Source organism: Eubalaena glacialis, chromosome 12 (assembly GCF_028564815.1).
Source record: "Eubalaena glacialis isolate mEubGla1 chromosome 12, mEubGla1.1.hap2.+ XY, whole genome shotgun sequence".
Lineage (NCBI taxonomy): Eukaryota > Metazoa > Chordata > Mammalia > Artiodactyla > Balaenidae > Eubalaena > Eubalaena glacialis.
Window position 1 is genome coordinate 89,324,859 of NC_083727.1, and position 25,536 is coordinate 89,350,394.

Here is a 25,536-nt window from a genome sequence, read left to right on the forward strand (position 1 = left end):
TGAGGCACAAGGACTCACTAGCATCTAACATTTCCTTTAATGAAATTACTGTACTAAGCAAGCTTTGTTCTAATTGTTTCAGGTCATAATGGTCTTCTACCTGGATTCACAATAGAATTCCTAATGGCTACACAAAGTATGAATCTTAAAGTATGAATTTTTATATAAATTAGTACAAGACCATATACCTAACTGAAATCAACACTAAAGACTAGAAACAATCTGAAAAAATTATCATTTCATTATATTGAGTGGCTACCAAGAGAACACCATTGTATGATAAATTTCTAAGACTTGAGATCACTGAAAGTTTTAACCCATAATTTTTATACTAAGACACAGAATTTAAACTCTCCAAATGGTATTAGCCAATCTTCACTGTCAGTGGATTTGTGATCTTCATTGTGATAAGAAATATGAAGGCCTAATAAATTTGAATTCATGACTGTACAAAATAAACGTAGCATAGTAGTATATGGTTTGTATCAAGAACCAGTAGAGTCATCTTTTTATTGAAAAGAAAACAAAAAACCAAAAAACTCAACTTAAACTAAGCCGTCTCTTAGATTTTTTTTTTTATTTGTATATGTGTGTGTGCGTGTTTTAAACTAAGAATATCAGAGGCAGCTGCACCAAATATATGTGTATAATCCTCATTTCTGTCTGGCAAACTCAAGAATGATGGGTCCATTTAGAAATAAGACTTTACATCTTCTGTAATAACTCTAGGGGAGGTGGACAAGTAAAAAATAGGGGCCAGCTAATGATGACAGATGCCAGGCAAAATCATAGGCATAACATGGATCCTTGCTCACAGTGATGCTATGGTGCTTATCCTGCTAGTTTGAATGTTACTTGGAGACAAAATAGGACTCAAGATTTATCTGAATAAAAAAACCAAAGCTCTCCATGATAGTTTTCAAGGAACGTCAGAACAATTTTTCCATCTTTAGACCCTTCTATCCTGAACAAGGACACTGTGAAGCTTTCCTGTCTCTAAACAAAGTTTGGGTTTACAAGAACTTATTTAGGATGGGAAATTGGAGCTTTTATTACTATATATAGATTATTGCAACACAGAAAATTGTGTCTGGCAGCAACCTGAGTGTTAGCAATTTATTTCCTTAGACCATATGTAAAGTTTAGGAAGTATCATGATATAGGTCTATTCTAAAGGTGATCTCAGTCAATGACTTGTGTGTTCATGTGAGAATTCATACTAACACACACATTCCACAGCAACAACAAGAAAATAAATGAAAACACGTGAATAGAACAGAAGTAAAGTAAAATAGTGAGATTGAAGAGTGGAGGCTTTTAGGCAAGTAAACTAAAACCTAAACTCTGAATAGCTCTGAGTGTTCTAGCAGCCAAGTAAAAATATAAAACATGAAAATATAGTGTAGGTCTTCTTGTTTGTTAGAAGAGGTGGATTTGCATTTTGGTGGATTCATTTTAGTTTATTGGAAAAACCATATTTCCAGATGATACTCCTAAGGAATAGTTGTCATATGGAGGAGGATGTTAAACAAGTGATAACACTTTAATAATACGATATTTTTGTGGAAAATTATTTAACAATTTGACCATGAATTCATAAACGTTTTTCTGCATAGTGCTACTTTGTTCAAGTAAGATGGTTTTCAATAAATTGATTCTTTTCTTTTTGAGTATGAATTTTGAAAACGCCATTAATGGAGGAAATTAGTCATTCTGAATTCACATGGACCTGATGACTCACGTAATACCTATTGCCCATTAAAACACTATTTCATTAATTCTCATAAACTTAAATAGACAGACAATTTAACAATTCAGAAGCATTTGTATGACAAGATCAGCGTCTTTGTGAATTCAGTTACTCTAAAGTGACCTCTTTTTTATATTGACGTTAATTTCCAATAGAATTAATAGTCCTCTCTGTCATTAAGTTACCTGAAGTTCAACAGTGACCCCAGGTGCCATGGTAATACTAATTTTTCTTTATCAATTTTATTTGGACCAAAGGGGATTCAAAGTTTTACAAGAAAATAATCATTTAGCTATTTGATGTTTTAATCCTCCCCAAATTAATAGCTGGAATTAATACTTTACAAAATTAATACAAATAGTTGGAGTTAAACTTTACCTTATTTTTAATACTATTATATATTTCCCATTTAATTCATGGATTAAGTAACAAATATTTGTTAGAAAATCTGTGCTTGTCTAGAAGATCTATTTCCAGACATTCCAGATCTACTTCTTCAACATTCATAAGTTTCAACCTTCATTCATGAAATAGAAATATGACTCCCCTGAAATAAAAGGGGTTCACTTGCATTGACAGAGTGGATTTAAGGTGAACAATTCACTTGTTTGTCTGGGACTTAATTTTTTTAACACTGAAATCCCTATATGTCCAGTGAAGGCACTCGATCCTAGGCAAACTGGGATGGTTGGCTGCCCTAAATTGATTATATATTCAAAGTATTATTCCTGAAATGAAGGCAGATGAAGAACAGAGCTGCAGCTGACATGTCATGAGAGAGAGAAAAATGGTATTCTGTTGTTCTAAGCCTCTGACGTGTGTGTGTGTGTGTGTGTGTGTGTGTATGAATTTGGATGTTTGTAGGGGATTACCACAGCATAACCTATCTAACACACTTATCAAAACTTTTCTCTATCTAGAGGTGAGACTGAACTCATTTTCTGAGGTTTGTTTCAAATATGAAATATCTATAAGTTGGTGATAATCTTATAAAGTATATAGCTCACATATCTGTAAGAAAATTAATATTACATTTATTACAGTAAACTATAGGTGTTTATAAATTGCTAATAAAATATACATGGAAAAGCAGTATTAGTCTATCTTGTAGGTAACTGCCCAGTTTATATATAAAAATTAAAAACAGCAAACAATTCAGCATTTGTACTATTTCTTTTGGAATTGAGTGGGGTGTCAGTGGTTGGGATATACAAACATTCATTTGAAAGTGAACACATATCTTATTGTTGATAGTGAATTAATTAACTGCCACATATTAGAAAACTAAACTTGAATTAACTTTGAACTTTCATAAGCTTGTGAAAGCATAATTTTGGTAAGCAAGCAGTGAAATTAAGACAATGATGAAGCAGTTTCAGAATGACAGTAAAAAGAAGCAAGAGAATCAAGAAAATTGTCCATAAAAAGGAAAGCAATCTATTTCTTATATCACATGTCAGTATATATTACATCAGTAAGAGCATATTTTGCAATACCAAAGTTTTGTGACTTTTACTTGATTGACAAAAAATACATATTCATAGTACTTTTATAACCCTAACTAACTGATTTAACATATCATGTGATGAAAGCATTTGATGGTGCTTTCTTAAGGCTTTTGTTTTTTATAAAGGGAAAAAATTTTGATTGATAGTATGAAGAGGATTTAAAAACAACTCTAGATGCTGAGTTATTTTAACAGCTATATTTCTTAGGCAAGATAATGATTTCTTTTAGATATTCTGCTTCTTGTGCTGTACAAGCATCTTAAACTTCTCTCTTTCAAAGAAATTGTATCCCCAAATCATGGCTCATACCTATCTTACAACATCTGTATTCCCTGATGGTTCTATGTAAGCATTTATGCCAGGGTTTAGAAACTGTGTTTAAAATATAGAAATTTTTTTCTTTACATAATGAAGATACTAATAATAAGGATACCACATCTCTCTCCCTTTGCCTCAGTGCTGTCCCTCTCTGTCTCTGTCTCTCTCTCTCTGTGTTTGTGTGCATGTATGTGAGACAGAGAGAGAGAGAGAGACCATTTTGCCATATATATGTTATCATTGTTCAAATGAGTTCAAAAGCATTGTCTAATTCATTTCATGTGATTTTTTCAACAACCTTGGTAAAGAAAGTCCTTTTATATTTTGTTCTAAACTTCAGATAAAAAGACAACAATTATGAGATTTTTTAAAAGATCATACACCTCAGTTCTCACAACGCCAGGACATAAACATATATATTTGGTTTAAAATCATTTAACTTAATTTTTTGTCTCCTCTTTATTCTCCAATAGAAATGTTATTGGTACAAGTCTAATCAGTTAACACTAAAGATATATAATCACTAGAAATCTGAAGTGTAAAATGTTATGAATCTGAAATTTTATTGTTTTTGTCACAACCTCTCCTTGCAGTACCATTTCTTTCTCACTCATTCTTCTTGAATTAGTACTAAAATATCACTGACATTTTATTTATTTGTAAAATATCATATTCCACTTAGCTTAAAGAAATTTAGTGATTTTGAAAAAGCAATGATGAATTCACACAGAAAAAAGTTCAAAAACATCCAATGATATGCTGCCTACAAAAGGCTCAATTTAGCTTTTAGGACATACACACAGAATGAAGAGATGGGGAAAAATATTTCAAGCAAACAGTAACCAAAAGAAAGCAGAGGTAGCTACACTTATATCAAACAAAATAGACTTTAAGCAAAAATTGGTCAAAAGAGACAAAGACAGTTATTGTAAAATACTGAGTCAATCCATCAAGAAGATATACCATTCATAAATATTTATACACCCAACACTGGAGTAAATATATAAAGCAAATACAAAAAAAAACTAAAAGGAGAAATAAATAGCAATACAATAATGCTTGGAGACTTTAACACCCCACTGTCAACAATGGATAGATCCAGACAGAAAAATCAATAAGGAAGCTGTAGATTTGAACACTATACTTCAAATGGATCTACCAGACATATACAGAATATTCCATATGATAACAGGAACACTCTTCAAAGTGCACATGAAACATTTTCTATGATAGATCATATGTTCGGCTGCAAAACAAATTTCACCAAATTAAAAAAGGATGAAATTATATAAAGTATCTTTTGACCATCAAAGTATGAAACTAGAATCAATAACAGTATAAAAGCTGTTTTCCACAAATATATGGAAACTAAACAACACACTCATGAACAACCAATGGATCATAAGAAGAAATCAAAAGGTAAAATTTTTAAATCCTGAAATAAATGAAAATAGAAACACAAGATACCAAAACTTATGGGATGCAGCAAAAGCAGGTCTAAGCAGGTCTAAGTGAGAAGTGTATAGCAATAAACACACAAGTCAAGAAAAAGAAAGATATTAAATAAACAGCCTAACTTTATGTCTGAAGGAACTATAGAGTGAAATAAGAACAAAAGTAGCAGAAGAAAATAAAGATTGCAGCAGATGTAAATAAAATAGAGAATCAAGAAACAATATAAAAGATTAACAAAACTAAGATTTCATTCTTTGAAAGGATAAACAAAATTCACAAATTTTAGGTAGACCAACCAATAAAAAAAAAAAGAAGACTCAAATAAATTAAATTATGAATGAAAAAGGTGACACTACGACTGCAAATAAAGTGGATGTAAATTAAAAAAATCATAGGAGATCATTAATAATTGAACAAATTGAAGAGCCCAGAAGAAATGGATAAATTCCTAGAATGTAAAATTGACCAAGAATGAATCACGAATAAATAGAAAATCTGAACAGAAAAATAAAGAGTAAGGAGATTGAGTTAGCAATCAAAAACTTCTCAAAAAAGAAATTTCCCAAACTAGATGGTTTCACATTCTACCAAACAAAAAGAAGAACTAATACCAATACTTATCAAACTCTCACAAAAAAATAGAAGAGAAGGGAACACTCTCAACATCATTTTATGAGGCCAGCATTACTCTGAAACCAAAACCAAACAAAGATGCTACATAGATGCAAAAATTATCAACACAGTATTAGCAAACCAAATTCAAAAACACATTAGAAGATCATACACCATGATCCAGTGGGATTCATCCCTGGGATATAAGGATAGTTTAATGTATGCCAATCAATAAATGTAATATACCACATTAGCAGAATGAGAGATAAAAATCACATGACCATCTCAATAGATACATAAAAAATGTATTTGTCAAAATTCAACATTCATTTGTGGTAAAAACTCCTAATAAATTGTGTACAGAAGAAATGTACCTCAACATAATAAAGACCATATATGACGAGCACACAGCTTATATCAAACACAATGGCAAAAAGTTGAAAGATTTTCTCTAAGATCAGAAGCAAGACAAGGGTGCCCACTTCCAATACTCTTATTCAACATACTACTGGAAGTTCTAGCCAGAGCAATTACAAAAGAAAAAGAAATTAGATTCACCCAAATTGGAAAGGAAGAAGTAAAACTGTATCTGTTTGCATATGACATGTTATATAAGGAAAATCCTAAAGACTCCACCAAAATACCGTTAGAAATAATAACCAAATTTAATAAAGTTGCAGGACACAAAATCAGCATAAAATATTCTGTTGTGTTTCTATACAGTAACAATAAATTATCATAACTAATAAAGAAGATCCCATTTACAATAGCATCAAAAGTAATTAAATACTTAGGAATAAGTTTAACCAAGGAGATCAATACCTATATGCTGCAAACTATGAGCCATTGATGAGAGAAATTTTAAAAGACACAAGTAAGTGGAAATATATCCTGTGCTCATGGGTTGGAGAATTAACATTATTAAAATGCCAGTACTACCCAAAGCCATCTATGGAGTCAACGCAATCTCTATGAAGATTTCAAGGGCTTTCTTTTTTTTTTTTTCCAGAAATAGAAAAATAGTCCTAAAATTTGTGTGGAACAACAAAAGACCCCAAACAGACAAAGCAATCCTAAGAGAGAAGAATAAATCTGGAAGCATAACAGTTCCTAATTTCAAACTATACTACAAAAGTATAGTACTCAAAACAGTATGGTAATGGTTTAAAAACAGACAGATAGACTAATGGAAAAAAATTGAGAGCCCAGAAATAAACCCATGTATATATGGTCAACTAAGAATTGAAAAAGGATCCAAGAATATTCAGGGGGGAAATGATAGTCTCTTCAATAAATCATGCTGGGAAAACTGGATATTCATAAGCAAAAGAATGAAATTGGACCCCAATATTTACCATTCATAAAACTTAACTTGAAATAAGTTAAATATTGAAATATGGCTTAAAGCAACAAACAAGCAAACAAAAACTCCTAGAAGAAAATATAGGTAAAAATCTGCTTGATATTGGTCTTGGCAATGATTTCATATATATGATCCCAAGTGAACAGTAAAAAAAGCAAAAATAAACAAGTGAGACTACAACAAACGAAAAAGGTTCTGCACAGCAAAGGAAATATTAAACAAGAAGAAAAGACAACCTTTGGAATGGGACAAAATGTTTGTAAACCACGTACTTGATAAGAGGCTAATATCTAAAATATATAAAGAACTCATACAACACAATACTTAAAAAACAAATCAAATTTTAAAAATAGAAATGTTACATGAATAGGCATTTTTATAAAGAAGATATTCAAATAGCTATTGGTACATGAAAATGTTCTCAGCATCACTAATCACCAGGAAAATGCAAATCCACAATAGGATTACACATCTGTGAGGATGTGAAGAAAAGGGAGCCCTTGTTCACTGTTGGTGGGAATGTAAATTTGTACAGCAACTATGGAAAACAAAATAAAATTTCCTAAAAAAATTAAAAATAGAATTGCCATACCATCATGCAACTCATTTCTGTGTATATATACAAAGGAAACGAAATAACCATCTCAAAGAGATATGTACACACCCATGTCCATTGCAGCATTATTCACAACAGTGAAAACATGGAAGCAACCGAAGTGTCCATTGATGGATGAATGAACAAAGATGATGTGGAATAATATATATACATATATATTATTCAAACATAAAAAGAATATATATAATATATATAGTATATATTATACATAAATAATAAATAATATATAATGAATATTATATGATTTTATATATATCATATAGCATATATAATATTATTTATATTATCATTTAGTATCTATATTTATAATATATAACCTCATAATATTATATGTATAATATGATTGCATATCATATATTATTATATAATAAAAATGTGTAATTATTATATGTATAATATATTATATAATAAAATATAGTATGTGTTAATTACTTTAATTATGAAATAATTATGTATAATTATATATATTTTAATAATCTATATAAAATTATACATAACTATTATATAATTAATCTAATAATATAATATATACTATATATAATTATACTTATATAAATTATATACATTATATATATATCATTGATATATATATTATATATTATATAATAGAAGATATATGAACAATCATATAAAATTAATAATTAATTAAATAATAATAAATAAATAATAAATAATAATTCATATATAATACTATTGTTTATATTTAATATTATATTTTATATGTGATATAATATATATCTTATGTAATTATATATCTGATATTATTTTATATTATAATATAAAACAATAATGTATAATAATATATAATTATAGTATAATATATAATATAATATAACAATATATATATAACATATATAATGTAATTATAAATAATATAAAATTCTACATAATATATTATTATATACTTAATATAATTATATTAATATATATCATATTATTATATAACATATATCATATATACCATATATATCACATATACATATCATAGATGTTATTATATATCACATCATATTATATTAATATTATAATATATAATATATTATACAATATATATTATGTAATGTGTAATATATTATACACATAAAAATATAATAATTTGTTATACACATATACATATATTTTATAAATATATTATACTATGTTATATTTTTGTATTAATTATCATATAAAATATATTATATGATAAATATAAATATCATACAAATTATTATTAATGATATAATACAATATTATATAAGCAATACAATATATGTAATGTATATGATGTATTATATAATTACATATTAAATATCATGTATCATATAATTATATATTATATATCATATATCATATAATTACATATTATATATCATGTATCATATATAATATGTAAATAATTATATATAATTTTATAATTATACATAATTATATATATTATCATATGTGCTATGATATATATTGTTATAATATAATATATTATTTTATAATGTAATATATGAAAATATAATATAGTGTAAATAATTATATATGATATATGATATACAATATATAGTATAATATTGATAATTTATGTATATTATTATTAATAATATATTAATTGATTAATTATATATAATTATTATATTAATTAGTTTTATTTTTATAATTTTATATTAATAATAATATATATTAATATAACAATACACATATATTATTCAACCATTAAAAAGAAGGAAATTCTGCTATATGCACCAACATGGGTGAAATTTGAAGACATTCTTCTAACTCAAATAAATCAGACAGGGAATGATAAATACTGTATGAGCTCACTTATATGTGGAATATGAATGAAAAAAATCGACAAGGTACTCAGAGATACAGAGGTGAATGGTGATTGCCTGGTGGGGAGGGGAGAGGAAAATGGGTGAAGGTGGTCAAGATGCACAAACTTCAAGTTATAAGATGACTATGTTCTGGAGATGTAATGATGTAATGCACTCTATGGTGACTATAGTTACCAATATTCTATTGTGTATTGAAAGTTGCTAAGTGAGTTGATCTTCAAAGTTCTTACCACACAGGAATTGTGAATATGTGAGTTGATGGATGTATTAACTAACCTTATCATGGAAATTATTTCACAATACAGGTATTCCTTGTTTTATTTCACTTTACTATGTTTTTACAGATATATGTTTTTCACAAATTGAGGGTTTGTGGCAACCCTGCATTGATCAAGTTTATTAGTGCCATTTTTCCAACAGCATTCACATACTTCACACCTTTGTGTCACATTTTGGTAATTCTCACAATATTTCTAACTTTTTCATCATTATTGTGTTCGTTATGGTGAACTCAGATCAGTGATCTTTGATGTTACTATTGCAAAAAGATTACATCTTGCTGAAGGGTCAGATGATGGTTACCATTTTTTTTAGCAATAAAGTATTTTATAATTAAGGTATATACATTGTTTTTTAGAAATAACACTATTGCACAATTAATTGACCTCAGTATAGTGTCAACATAACTTTTATATGTACTGAGAAACCAAAAATTTGTGTGACTTGCTTTATTGCAATATTCAGCTTTATGGCAGTGGTCTGGAAACAAACGCATAATAGCTCTGAGGTATGCCTGTATATACATGTATCAGGTCATTATGCTGTACATGTTAAACCTGCACAATGTTATATGCCAATTATAAGTCAATAAAGCCATGAAAAAAGTATGCTTACACATATTTTACTGTTTGGGAGTGAAGAAAAATTTAACTTATAAATAGTATATAAGTACATATAATATAAATAAATTACATAAATATATATTTATTAAGTATAGAAATATAAATTTAATATAAACATACGTGCAAATATATAATAAAATTTCACTTTACAAATGTTTACTTAGTAGGAGACATTTCCTTCCCCTTCTTAAATGTATAAATTTTGTTAAAATTATTCCATATCAGTATTATAAATGAGTATGGATAAAGGGTAATATTGCCCAATTGCCCAAGGCTATCCTGTACTCTAATGTATTTATCCTTCTGAAAGACTTTTGTTTCTAAATCTCTTAAGTACACTGTCCATTATTAAACTCCTACCATTGCTTTAAATTAAATGAAGAAAATTAGAAATGGCATGGAAAATCTTCAGACAATAGGATCATTCTTTAATATCCAGTGAATCAATCAGTCTCAAAAAAGTATCAAATAGGTCTGACTGTCTTCATTCTAAATCAACTTCCAGCTGCCAGCCTAAAAGTGTCTTTGCCACGATACTAAACCCAGTGGTTGTGTCTCATACATTTTATGTCTTTGAATGCCAAATATCATTCAATTTCAGAAATGTATTTGACAGTCTTACAGAGAGGAGAAATGATTACCTCTACCATTTACAATAATCTTAAAACTCTTTCCCCTTTTTCAGTGGATATCTTCATCTTTTTTCCCCTTAGGCTAGATAACATTCATTTGTCTTATTTGTGACCTAATAAATGTGTGTAGAAATCCAACATCCTTATTAAACTTTCCAGGGTAAACTTCTTGCAATAGTGGTATACATTAAATAAAACAATTAATTTATTAAATAGCTTCAGTTTTCTTTTTCAAGGTAACATATTTACTCTATGCTTTTTCTTTAGCTGTAGTTAAATTTCACCTCTTCCGGAGAAAGAACAATCTGTCAACTCCTCTAAAAATATATCCTTTGTTTCCACAGCATTTTCAGTTTTCTAACTGACACTGTTTTTCATGGCAAAGTCAAACATTTCTGATAAGATTGCCATCCCAGGTAGAGTACATACTTAACAAGCTGAGAGTGACTCAAATATTTTTTACTTGCTTAAGTAGTTGAAAGCTTAGTTAATATTTAATCATTCATCTGCTTTAATACAAAATCAACTTTTTTAACATTTTGTTTTATTATTTCAACTCATCTGTGGTTGCACTTTGTTATTTACATAAATATGTAAATGTAGTATTTGTGTCAAATATCTTTTCCATCTGTAAAAGTGTATATCTAACTGAATATATTTCCCTAAAAGACCAGTAATATATATGAATACTCAGTCTTTACCTTACTGATTTCAATTTTTACATCCAGAAACTTAAATGTTAAACTTGTTTTCCCAAATTAACTCTTAAATTTTTAAATTTACTTTATAAGTCAAGTTTTTAAATGATTTCTTATAATATATGAATACAGATTTTGCCTATATACACCTCTGCAACAGTTGGGTGTTCCTTCTAATTAATGCTATGGTAGTAACATAGAATTTCCTCAGACTTTGACTCAAAACATAATCTACTAAATGTTTTTACTTATTTTGTTTCAGACATATTGAGGCAATCTTTCAAAAGCAAAACTTCTACCTTTAGAAATCTGGTTAAATGATTTTGTTTATAAATAATTTTTTAAATGATTAGAAAATTTTATTACATGAGAAATATTTAAAAATCAATCTATGTATTTGATTAATCATTAAGTAGAAAACAACTATAGATGTGCTAGATTAATAATACTGAAATACAAAATGAAAAAAACGTTAAACTACGATAATTTGGCATGAGTTGAAATAGCTCACTTCACTGCTGGACATGAGTTTAAGATATGTTTTAACTCTTGGCCATCATGAAGGAGACCAAGTTGAACCATATTAAAAATCCCAAAATTCAACATGGCAACCTTCTCTTTAGGGGTGATTCTAGGTAACTTTACATTTCGTTCAGGTGTTTCTTTCATCTACTTTCTATATCAGGAGTTTTAATGAGAAAATTCAAGGACAATGTGCTCCTCTGGGTCAACTAGGGTCATTTAAAGTTTAGCTCATTCATCCTGGGTGACACCAGTGAGCTCTTAACATCATTACTGAAGAGACAGAAAACGTGTATTAAAAGTACATGATTGGCCTATTAGAATGCTGTGGAGTAAGAAGAAGCGAGGCACCTAATTTTTTAAAACTGAAATTTATTTTATATTTCCTGATTCACAGTTCAAATGGAATGAGCAATTTTAATTTTCTATGCATGAAAATTTAACTAGGTGATATCACGCCTTTTGGGTACAATTATGTAATTAAAATTTGCGCCTGATTTTAAGAGTTCCAGTCATCAGCATATTGTCGGAGGAATTTTTGTGAATTGAGACAAACTGCTTGCCAAAAGACATACTAACCTTGTGAAGGGCAGCTAGAAAGATAAAAGAGTTAGGATTCAGCTGACTACCTGGCTGAGGAAATTTGGTTATTGACAAAGAATCAGTGAAGTAAATTCCTTTCTTGGTTCTCATAACAGATGCAAGAATAATTAGAGACTGACCCAGGTTTGCTAATGGTAAACCTATTCAAAATATAATGGGAACAACCAACAAAATACTGTCACACCTATTTTTACCAACAACATTTCTATAGTGGTCATCCATCTGCCTTCAATTCTTACTCCCTTTTCTGCCCAATCACAGATTTAGGTCAGAAAAGATTACGAAGAACTGAGGAAAGGAGATAGGAAAAAGACTTCATATATTTTAGTCTACTTAAATATGCTTAAGTATATGTGGATCTGTCTTTCTCTCTCCCTTTCTCTCTCTGCACTCTGAGAAAACAATCCTTCTTCATCATTGGTGGACACTAATTAATAAACCTGCACTTTGAGTGACTATGACTCAGAGAGCTTCTCTAATCATTTTCAGTTAGCATATTTATTTGTGTGTTAAAAATAAATTTTCTTGAAATCTCTGTGTATTTATCTCTTGTTGCTGCTGTAGTAAATTACTATAACCTTAGTAGTTTAAAATATTTACTCCTTTGTATTTCTGGAGGTCAGATATCTGAAATCTGTCCTACAGGGATCAAGTCAAGGTTTAGGAGGGTTCTGAGGGTGTAACTGAGCAGGACCCTATGAGGCCTTCCCAGAATAGACCCCAACCCGTGTCCTCCACCTGTCTTTTGTCTGTAGAAAATCTTTAGTCAAAGAATAAATTTAATCAGGGAATTGAGATAACGCAGAAAGAAAGGAAAACAGTCAAGCAAGACAAAATATTTTAGCCATTAAACAAAGTCGAGGACCTTTAGTTCTTCCTCCAGGACTATAGGTAATATTCTGAGCCATGTCCTTTGAGCTGTTTTGCAGTTACCTAGGCACCCACCAGGTGGAAGAAGTTAACTGTCTGCTGCCCGCAAGCATGTAGACCCCAGACTGATTGGAACCAGAAGGTTGATGATGCCGACTCCTGATTACCTCACCACCAATCAATCAGAGGAATGTCCACGAGCTGCCCACGCCCTGCTCCCTGAACACTGTAAGACTCCTCACTACCCCCTCCAGGGTGGGGTACAGAGTTTTGAGGGCATTAGCCCACTGTGGCCCCCTTTGCCTGGCAAAGCAATAAAACTGCTGTTTTCTACTTCACCCAAAACTCTATCTCTGCATTTCTACTTGGCACCGGTGAACAGAGGTAGAGTTTCAGCAAGAAGGGAAGACTCTGTTTCCATGACTTTTTCAGCATCTAGTGGTCACCTATATTCCTTGGCCTGTGGACTCTTCCTGCATCTTCAAAGAAAATCACTCAAATTTCTGTGTCTGTCATCACATCACTTTCTCTGTCCCTTACTTCTTCTGTAGCCCTCTTATAAGAATCTTTGTGATTAAATCAGGCCCATCTGGATAATCTAGAATACTCTCCTCATATCAAGATCCTTGTCTCAATCACATTTTCAAAGTCTCTCTTTCCATATAAGATAACATTTGTCGGTTCTTGGGAGTACACAAGGGCTTATTTGGGGTGCCATTATTCAGCCAACCATACACTGGATTCCCAGAAACTGTTTATGAAAGTTTTGCCTTCGGTTTATTTAACATCTACTTCTGATGCACCTGTTTACAGATATTATGGCACAAACTCCTGACCAGGAGCATTTAGGGAGGAAAGTAACCATCCTAAAGATCCAAAACACGATACAAATGAGGTTCATGTAAACAACTACACTATAAAAAGTAGTTTCACCAGTGATTTCTCCTTAATTTTAAGCGGTGACTTTTAAATTGTAAAGATGTCTTCAAGCATGATTTTTTTCTATTCGTTTTTCTGTTTCATAATTAATGAAGACATATTGACACCTTTAGTTTCTCTGAGGCATTTAAAGTATTTACATTTGTTTCTTTTAAATATGAGCGTTTCAACCATTCACAGAAATTGCACTAATTTAGATGAATTAAGCTGTCACTTCTTCTAAAGGTGTTTTAATTTACTTTTTCATTTGATATAAAAATTCTGCTGAAAATAAACAAGAGAAGTGATAAAATATATGCTTATAACTTCTCCATTCTTGCTCTTATAAATGGATAAGGGTATCAAATAAATCAAGTCAAATTTTTAAAGTGTGAGAGAAGTTTTTGAATATATTCATTACTTAAATCCTTCTTAAATTTCTTCCTACTATATAGCTAGTGTTAATTATTATAATTAATGAATAAAATCATGTGGAATTAAAAAGTACTACTCATTGTAAACCAATTAATTTACAACTGCATGTAGATGTGACATGGACATAAACACTAATTCCTGAGTATTTCTATTTTTGTCCTAGAACTACTATTAAGACACCTGTAAATTTCCTGTACACAAAGTTCTTGACAAATATTAAAAGCTGTGTGGTAACTTTAATTTCTATTAATCATTTTAAGTTGGAAACTTTTGTTGCTTTATTACTGCTTGCTGCCTAGGAAGGCAAAGTCAAGACTACCCAGATAATACTATGTGAGTCTAATCATCAAAAAGTTTCTAACACTTTTTGTAACTACCAACCTTAGGGCAATAAAACCATTTCAAAATTGCTTAAACATGAAACCTAGGAAAGATTTTTTTCTTGTGTTCTTTGAAAAATTTCTTTCAAGTCAAAGCATATAGTTTTTGTTTACTTATTTAAAATGACAGTGATTCAAATGATTAAAATATACTGAAGAACTAGAATAAAGAAGTAACGTACACTGATGAAAAGTACTTAATAACTAAAACCTAGTGTGAGGATGCTATTCTCTGTCAGAAACTATTTTAGGCAGGAGCCAACTTCCCTGGCAAGAATCTGAACAAGAGCAGGAATAATTACACAACTAATGAAGGACACTCAGAAGCCATCGAGAAATCTGTCTAACCTCGAGATTATCATACTAAGTGGAGTAAGTCAGAGAAAGAAAAATACCATATGATATCACTTATATGTGGAATCTAAAATATGACACAAATGAACTTATCTATGAAACAGAAACAGACTCAGATATAGAGAACAGACTTGTGGTTGCCAAGGGGAGGGGGTGGGGGAGGGTTGGATTGAGGTTTGGGGTTAGCGGGTGCAAACTATTATATATAGAATGGATAAACAACAAGGTCCTACTGTATAGCACAGGGAACTATATCCAATACCCTATGATAAACCATAATGGAAAGGAATATATATATATATATTCCTTTAAAATAGATATTTTAGATCTGATATTTCTTTGTTGCAGAGGACTCTCTTGTGCATTGTATAATGCTTAGCAGCAAACCTGGCCTCTACACCAGACATCAGTAGAAGACCCAACCCCTATTTGTGACAAACAAAAATGTTCCTAGATGTTGCCGAGTATCCGCTAGTGGGCAAAATCGCACTTGGTTCCTCTGGTCATCTCTTGTTTTTGACCTTAACTACTCTTTTCCACAGATGTCTGGATGTCTTGGTACAAATGATGACAACTACCAATCCAGTCCCTAAACCTGAAGAGAGTATATCTGAGGATTGATAAGGAATGAAAATATTGGTGTGTTCATCTGGTTGGAAGCTTGGAATGTGGTTCTTGGGCCAATAGGAAATGGTGTCAGCTTTTTTGGTCAATTTGGAGTTTGTAGCAGATCATAGTGTGAATTTTAGATTTTGTCATATTTTGTATGTGTGTAAACTAATATTTTGAGCGTTCATATCATACTTAGCTTATCTAACGCCTCTTTCTTTGATTTGTTGACTTTTAAGATATTTTACATACAAATTATTGGGAGTTGTTTTATTTACCACATAATTCTTCCCACCTTTCACCAAATGCATCTCTTTCCCAACCCCATGTTGGGCTGGCATTGACTACTGCATTATTAAGAGAAAGGTCTCCTGTTAGTTTATGGAATCTGGGCTTTTCCTACGTAGAAGACACATTTCAAGGTTCCCATCCACTCCAGTTGGCCTGACTTGCCTTTGCTGAAATTTTGCTGCCTTTTCTGGAAGAAGGTTAGTCATATGCAAAGAAACAAGGAGATCTACCTTCATAGAGCTTATAGTTCAGTTTACTCTAGTCTGACAGATAATAAAAGAGCAATGTGAAGAACTCTATTGTTATCTGGGAAGCTGGATGGTGACAGCTATTAAGAAGAACCACAGAAAAAGGAAGTGACATGTATGGGCCTGGAAAACTTCAACATGTTAGATTGGGCATCTAGGGAAGGACTCACTGAAGGTAAACATTTGAGAAAAGGCCTAACAGAATGGAGAACCCCACAAATCAGACATTTGGGTCAAAATATTCAATTCAAAGGCCCTGAGGCAAGAGCACACCTGGGTTCTTCTAGGAAATTCAAAGAGGCCACTATTGGTGTTTTAGAGGGAACTAGAAGAAATAGGATTAATTAAGCCTCTGGTTAAACAATTACTTAATCTAGCCCTGGAAAGTCTAACTATGTGAGCCTTCAAATTCATCTGTGTGTGTGTATGAGAGAGAGAGACACAGACACAGGCAGGCAGAGAAGAGAGAGCCAGAGAGAGAGACAGAGAGGGAGAGAGAAAGAGAGAGATTCGGTTTAGACTTTCTGTTGTTGAAACTAAATTTTAGAATTCTAAATTCTACAACACATGCAAGTTGTACTCATATTGAATTCTAATTGGAGATTTACTTTTTTCAGTGTGAGTTTGCATAAGTCACGCTTGTGGAAACTAATTGTTAAAAAAAAGATTTAACTAGAGAGGGGAAATAGAAGAGAGAAATAAAACAGATGGTAATGTTAAACTAGATGAGCTTTAAATTTTGTTTTTTGTTGGTTCGCCAATGAAGCCTTATAAGGACTTACACAAAGATGAGATAAAACATAAACTGCATCCTTCTATCTGTATTCCTGAACCGGTTGTAAAAGAAGAGAAACAAAAGACTGTGTGCAAAGCTCTTGGGGCATTTTCTTTAATGGTATAACAAGCAGCAACCAACAATTCTGGCATAACATCAGGAAGCTATAAAGTATTTGGATAGACACAAACCAGAAATTGTGGTTCTAACTATGTGTATTAACTATTAAAAATAAAATAAAATTTACTAGTAAATCACTGAAAGTCTAAGGAAAAGAAATTCTGAGTCATTGCTCTGAGGTAGTGTAAATAGTATGTAATTGCATAGAGCCTATATTTTTACTTTATAATGTGCATAATACCAATCAGATTTTTTAATTTAGTGGCTGTCATTTATTCATTTTTATAAACATGAAAATTACAGTAAGTTTTTTTGCTATGAACTCAATTTTTTCAATGATTTATTCATACATAGTGATTATTAGAAATCTGACTATCAATTGTAAAGTAACAATTGTTTTATCATGAGGGCATTTGTATTATTAATATTGAGAATGCAATTGACATTGTGAAAGTGCTTGATTAGAAATTCTTCATTACAATTTCAATGAGAAAGTTTACCATCTTTATGCCACTTCAATTAGAAAGAAATTGAATTGAAAATAGAGACATTTAACCCATGATGAAGAGCATGGCTTAGAATGAATAAGGTTCTGACCTATGGGCTTTTTTACCCCTAATATTGTCCAGCCTGTTGCATTTAATATAAACTTCCTAATCTTAAAGTCATTACGGGATATGCCTTATTCTTCATATTACTTCAAATAAATGAATAATCAAAATAAATAATTTTCTGATTATAATTTTAGTCTAATCTCATTAATTGGAGTAAACCACTGTCAAATTACTGGTTTATTTCCTTTTAGCCTATATACACATATGTATAATACAAATATCATCCAGAGCCCACTGGCCATCAAAACTCCGATCAATCTTGGTCTTTCCTTACATCCGGGATTAACTCGAAGCCTCTCTGAATCCTCAAACCCTCTTGTCCACACTTCTCTCTGGTTCCCTGTTTCTCTGTCTCCGTGTGTATTAATTTGTCCCTGGACCACGCAGGTCACAGACCTCAGAAACTTCATGTTTCCATAAAAGTAATTCAAATATACCAGGGAAATCTCATGTTTATTAAAATTTATAAAGTCCTAAATGATTATGGAGATGGAAGACATCAGACGCTACATCACCTTGTACCATCTGACTCGCTCCCTCCCCTGAATGTTATGCTGCCTGATATACAACCTCTTCAGATGTCTGAGCACTCTGGGAGGTTGATGGCTGTAGGAGCAGAACTGCCATGACTGTTGACCTTTCCCACAACCCAGAAAGTTCATAAACAACATCTTATTTTATTATGAGCAGCAGTTAATATCATATATATATATAACCAAATTGTAGTTAGACTAATACAGCCAATTTTTACTAAACATTCTGATTTGAGTATTTTCCAAAAATCACGATACACTTCAAAAGTATTGACTAAATTGGATGTATATTCTATTATATGGGTACATTATAATTTTTAGCTATTTTTTGCTTAATTTGATTACTTTTATTCTAAAATAAGTAATATAGTGAATATTTCCTACATGTTTGATGTAATCTTGTTTTCTTCAGGTATTTCTAGATTTTGACTGATTATGGATTGAAAACCTTGGGTACATTCTACTAAATTGCCATGCATTGGGTTTATATCAAGTCCTATTTTCCCTGTATACATGTGAGAACGCTGTCTCATTCTTCCATGTGGTATGGGAAGGATATCAAGGATCCCGAACAAAAGTCTTTTGACTTTTCTTGGACTTGGAGAGAGAAAGCAGGGCTAGGGGTGGAGAAGTAGTAAGTTGGTGTGCAGAAGAACTCTCAGCCAAGGCCCCTCCATGAGGAGGTCTCCCTGGAGGCTCCTGGGACTGTCCCAGCTGAGGCCCTCGCGCCCCACAAAGAAACGGGCTTGGACTGGGAATAAAATGTATGTGAGCCTGGCTGAGGGGGGTTGGGGCGTGGCCAAGTGTTGACTGTAACTCTTTCCAGGCAACTGTGGAGCACTGGCTGGGCACCTAGTCCAAGGTGGGCCACTTCCCCTACGAGGCCTGCCCGGGCAATGCCTCCTAATTGTCTAGGGTTGAGGGTGAAAGGTCACACATAAGATTTTGGCCTAGAGCGAGACTCTGCATGTCTCCTTAAGGTCCGTCAATATTCCCCTATATATTTTTCATACATATGTTAATATATATACACAAGATATTTTTAGGTATATACAACATTATAATTTTTGTATTTTCTTCATGAATTGAAATTATGCTATTAAAAATCATCATAAATTTCTTATTTTATGTCTTAAAGTCTAGTTTACATTAAATTTATATAGGCATCACCAATTTTTTTAATTGGTATTACACTGATATATCTTTTTCCATCATTTTATTTCAGTAAAGACATTATATTTCGATTGTCTCATGTAAACAATAAACATCTGGATTATGTTTACTTTTAATGAAAATTCAGTTTGATAATCTTGGCGTATGGTTGCCATTTTTCTATGTTTTGAAGAGCAGAAGCTTTAAACTTGTCCAATCAATTGGTTTTGTGTCCTTTGCTCAGTGAAAGGCCATGAGGAGTAGCCTTTGTTTTTCTGCTTGTTTTTCTTCCCTAGGAGCTTCATAATTTTATTGTTTATTCTTAGATAAACTCACTGGTTAATTCTATATTTTTTAATTTTTAGATTTTTAATAAACAGTCATGAGATATGTATATCGAACCCTCTTACTGCTATTTTTTCTGTCTTTATATTTTATTTCATTTACTTACTTTTTTAGACTGGCAAGGAAAAGAAGGAAAAAAATCTGAGTAATCTAGTCCTATGTCAAATTAATTAAACTTATAATCACAAACTCTCCCCCTAAGAAAACTCCCAGGCCAGATGCTTCAGTGGTGACATCCATCAAATATTTGAAGAAGAAATAGTCCATTATACACAAAATGTTACAAGTAATACAGGGGGAGGGAACAAATCTCCACTCATTTTATGAGGCTACATTAACCCTGATGCTAAAATCTGATAAAGACACTATGAGAAAATAAAAGTACAGTCTTATTATTTTAACAGTTATATATTATTGTACTATTTATTATTTAAAATTTAAGCATTCTTTATTAATATATGAATACAAGTATTTTAGTAATAAGTTGAATACAGAAATAGATAAAATGTCTCAAGACCAAGAAAGAGTTTTCTTAAGGATGCAATATTTACTCAGAATTCTAAATCAGTTACTATATTTTACCATATTAACACACTACAAAAGAAAAATGATATGATCTTCTAACTACATTCAGACATTCAGAATAAGCAATTGACAAAACTCACCAACCATTCATGATACAAACTCAATAAATTAGGAATCAAAGGGAACTTCTTCAATCTGATAGAGGCTATCTCCAAATATCTAAAGGTACAAGTGAAAGTCTGATTGCTTTCCCCCTAAAATTGTCAAATGTATGCACAGTTCTCTTCACCTGTTATTAGAAATTCTTATCAACCTAATAAAGTATGTAAAAGAAATAAAATATAAAGATAGGAAAAATAGCAGTAAGGGGTTTGATATACATATCTCATGGCTGTTCATTAAAAATCTATAAGTTAAAAGAAAATAGAACTAACCAGGCCAATAGCATTCCTTTCTTGCTAATATTTTATCTAATAGAAGTCATTAAACTTAAATTAGAATTACCAAAAAAAAAAAAAAGAAAGAAAGCAGAGTCTACAAGGTGATGAAAAGTTCAGTTAAATTTCTTAAAAGAAAAATTCAAATTGGAGTTAGAGTTAATAACATACAGATAATTGTTGAAGCGCTATCAAAGGTGAGACCTCCCAGGGAAAGTCGGCGGTGGAGGAAGAAAAACATAAACATAAATGTCAGAGATAAATACTCAGAGACTATCCTGAAACAAAACAGGAACCAAAATCCAAAACATAAACAGGATAATACAAAATAAATTAAAACCGAAATGGGAGAGGCATTTCAACTAGAAATTTTGCTACTCAGGAAAGGGTAGGTACATTGTAAAGGAAGAAGAAATGGTAATACATCCCTTATATTGAACATAGATATGTGTAGTGCTTGCAAGTATGAGTTCTGGAGTCGGAGTACTTTCCAATATGCCTCATCCATCCCCATCGACATATGTGAACTTGAGGACATATTCAAAAGCTCAGTAGACATTTTATTTTTCTATAAAATGCAATGAGATTTACGTGAAGATCAAATGAGGTAATAACCATTATGATACACTATAATGCCAAATGTATTATAGGTGCTAAATGTTATGTTCTTATACTATGTATTCTTGTATAGTAACATTATTATATTTTAGGATGTTTGCAAAAGTACACGTATATATTTTTCCATGGTCCATTCCATAAGCTGGATTCACATTTTTTTCAAAATATTTTATTAAAATATTTTATAACCCAGAAAAGTAGAGAAAATAGTAAAATTAACAACATGATCTTACCATCCTTATTTGCTAAAAGTTAATTTAAAAAAAATAAAGCATTACAGATACATTGGAAGTCCTGTCTGCCCCATTTCACGCCCCAACCTATATCCCTATAAGTGTCTTTCTAGTAAAGCCAGTGTGTGTAAATAACTCTCATGTAAGTGTTTACACTTTTGCTATAGACTATGCAATCATAGTAAATATGGATTTGTTTATATTTCAAAATTTTAATTAATCATTATCATAATGTACATATATTTTTCAATAATATTTTAAAATTCAACATTATACTTTGATATTTATAAATATTAATACATATTCACTATTTTAATTATTCTTTATAATCCCATGGTATGACTGTGCCAGGATAAATTGATCCATTTTCCTATCCATAGGCTTTAGTTTGTTTCAGATTTGGAGTGAAATTTTTTGTACACATCTCTTTCAGTACAAACGTAATTGTTTCTCCAATAGACCTACCTAAAAATGGAATTTCTGAGTTGCGGGATATGCCTTGCCATGTGTAGAACACACACTCTGTAAAGTCATTTCAAAAACTACCCCCACTAATAATATATTTTATGCCCTAATAACTACCACACAAGTTGTATTTCCCACCTGCCTCAGGAGCTGAAGGCATTAGTAACTATGGTTTTATATATACAGACACGTATCACCAGTACTCAATTAGTTATATACTTATTTTATAATAAATACACTGACTAGAACACTTAATAATGCCCTCCCAACATAATTATTATAAGTTAAAAACCTCTAGTACTAAACTTTATATAACTCATATTTAAATATACAGAAAAGGATATATTTCTCTGGCTTATATTAATAAAAGCATTTGAAATAGGGACTGACAGAAGCTGTTGCATTTTGAGGTGCTAAGTTACTTTGCCACGTACTAAATTACTTACTCTGAATCTTCCGATTATATTGAAACACCATCCTTCATTCAGACAGTTGATGGTGAAAAGTCTGCAGTAGTCAATTACTTTCTCACATTTTTTTCCAGTAAATCCTGGAATACAACTGTAAATGCATCAGTGTAAGTAAAAAAACTTGCAATTTAAATATTTTCACAGAAGTCTATTAACAGGCTGCCCAAAATAATAATGCTTTGTTTAAATTACATACAACATTTATTATCACATTATGTTTTCAATCATTGATTTTGTCCATGCATACTTGTGTTCTTTACAAAGAAGAAGTTTTATTTGTTTAGAGGGAATTTGAATAAACTACATCTTCATTGAATGGTCTTAATATTACCTTTTGGAGATGTAAGAGTAAAATCAACTTTGGCCTAAATGGATATTTAACAATAAAATATAGGTTTTAGAAAACTATTGGAATAAATGAAAGCATTATTGAAATGTGAAAAAAAATGGCAAATGAGGTTTCTAACGTTTAGTAGAGCCATTCTATACTGATGATATGCTCTCAGGAGTTAACGATGACACAAAGGAATTTTAGACACAGTGTAAAGAATTACAGTGGACAGTGTATGGTCATAGTTGGGTCAATTATAAGGTTTTGTTTGTTTCTTTGTTAGTTGTCATAGTTACCTTTTTTTATAAAGCAATCTTGTACTGTCAATGCCTGACAACAAGGTTTTTTGAGTGTAATCTAAGTGCCTGACATCAAGCTTTGGATTGCCATGGCATCCATGTCACACATCCATCTGGAATAAACATATTGCCAGCTGTGTGATGCTTACTCGGGTCTAGACGAGAAACCCGGCCTCATGTACCCTGGAGTTCCCCTTTTAGAGACCCCTGAGTGACCCAGGTAACTGGCCTCTTGAGTGACCCCACCTTCCCACCTTACCCTTCCTGCTCCCTGATTCTCACTGTTAGGGTTTAAATTCACCAATAACGAGCGACCCCACCCTCAACCCCAGTAAGGTAGAGCCCCAGGCCTGCCTCTCTCTCTCTCTGTGTCTTTCTCTCTTCCCCCTGTCACAGGGCTGTTGGTGCTGGTGCCGTTTACCCTCCAGGCCCTGTGAGTATTATCAGGACTCTTCTTTTAAGTTCCCTGATGGTTGCTGCTGAGGTGCGTCTTGCGGTCATAATAAGACCCACAAGGGCCACCCCAGCCAGAACGTTGGTTCTCATTGGGGAAATGTCCTTGGGGGCTGCCACAGGTAGTGCAGACCAGGTGAGGGTCCCAGGCATTCCTAGCCAATGGCATCACTATCTAAAGACTGAGACAGACAGGAAATAAATCTGGATTCCAGTTCACTGCAGTGCATTAGCTTCAATCAATAAGGTGCTAAAGAACACGCGGTGGTGTTCAGGCTTTCTTTGACTTCACTCTCATTAATTCATGAGAAATATTCCAATCTTTTAAATCACATTTAGTAAACTTCTGTTATCAAGTGAATTGGGCACCAAATCAAATGATAATGTGTCTCTCTAAAGTACACACTAGAGAATTACGACCAAAAATTATACTTGTTAAAATGAAGTTGTTACAAGCTGAGTTAATAATAAAATGAATTGTACCATATAATCATTATTTTACATTTATTAAGTACACCGTATAATTTCATAAAAGAACCAAAGGCCACACTGACACAGTCCAACCAAAATAGCATCAGTAAAACACTTCAGTAGTTCACCTTTCCTGCTGTTTGAGGCTCAGCTTTGCACTCTCACCTTGAGAATTAAATCATACCTTCATCCATCAGGAATAACCATGCATTTTTTTTAACATCTACAATGTGCCAGCCACTAGGTTAATTATTTTCACAAATTTATTATTTTCTAATTCAATTTTCATAATTCTTGTGTGATATTAATTATTACCACCATGATATAAATGAGGAAATATATTCAAAAAAGTTAAGTCAGTTGCTTTGGTCATATGACTAGTTTTAGAGCTGTTATTAAAGTATGATTTAACTTTAAATGTATTGTACTCTTCTACTCCACTGATGAAACCTGTGAAGATATGCTTACCTTGCTTCTATTATCCTGAGGAACTAACCAGAGATCCAGAAATCATTCCAAGTACCACTTTGTTATGAAAGGTATCATGTTCACCTTTTCCTAATCGGGATGTGGATGGCAGAAAGAGGGAAGCAACAAAATATCCTAAAATTGTGATGAGTTATGGCTATCATGCTTTAATTTTCCTTTTGAGTGGGAATGAATTAAATTGGCCAAGACTAGCTATCAATACACTCACTTGTATTTGTATTATTTTGAAGTATGGTTTTAAAAGATGAGATCCAGGGCTATGAATTAAATGAAGAACTAATATTCAGTCTTTAATGAGACCAGGTTGACAGACTGCTAGA

At 31.6% G+C, this 25,536-nt stretch overlaps 1 protein-coding gene across 1 annotated transcript in view; it reads right to left on the reverse strand.

Annotated features, from left to right (window-relative positions):
• EYS (eyes shut homolog) overlaps positions 1-25,536 on the reverse strand; it is a 1,734,738-nt gene that overhangs the window by 1,607,199 nt on the left and 102,003 nt on the right. Inside the window, exon 5 of the mRNA XM_061207220.1 lies at positions 23,150-23,264. Coding sequence (XP_061063203.1) covers positions 23,150-23,264 — 115 coding nt within the window. The remainder of the gene's footprint in view (positions 1-23,149; positions 23,265-25,536) is intronic.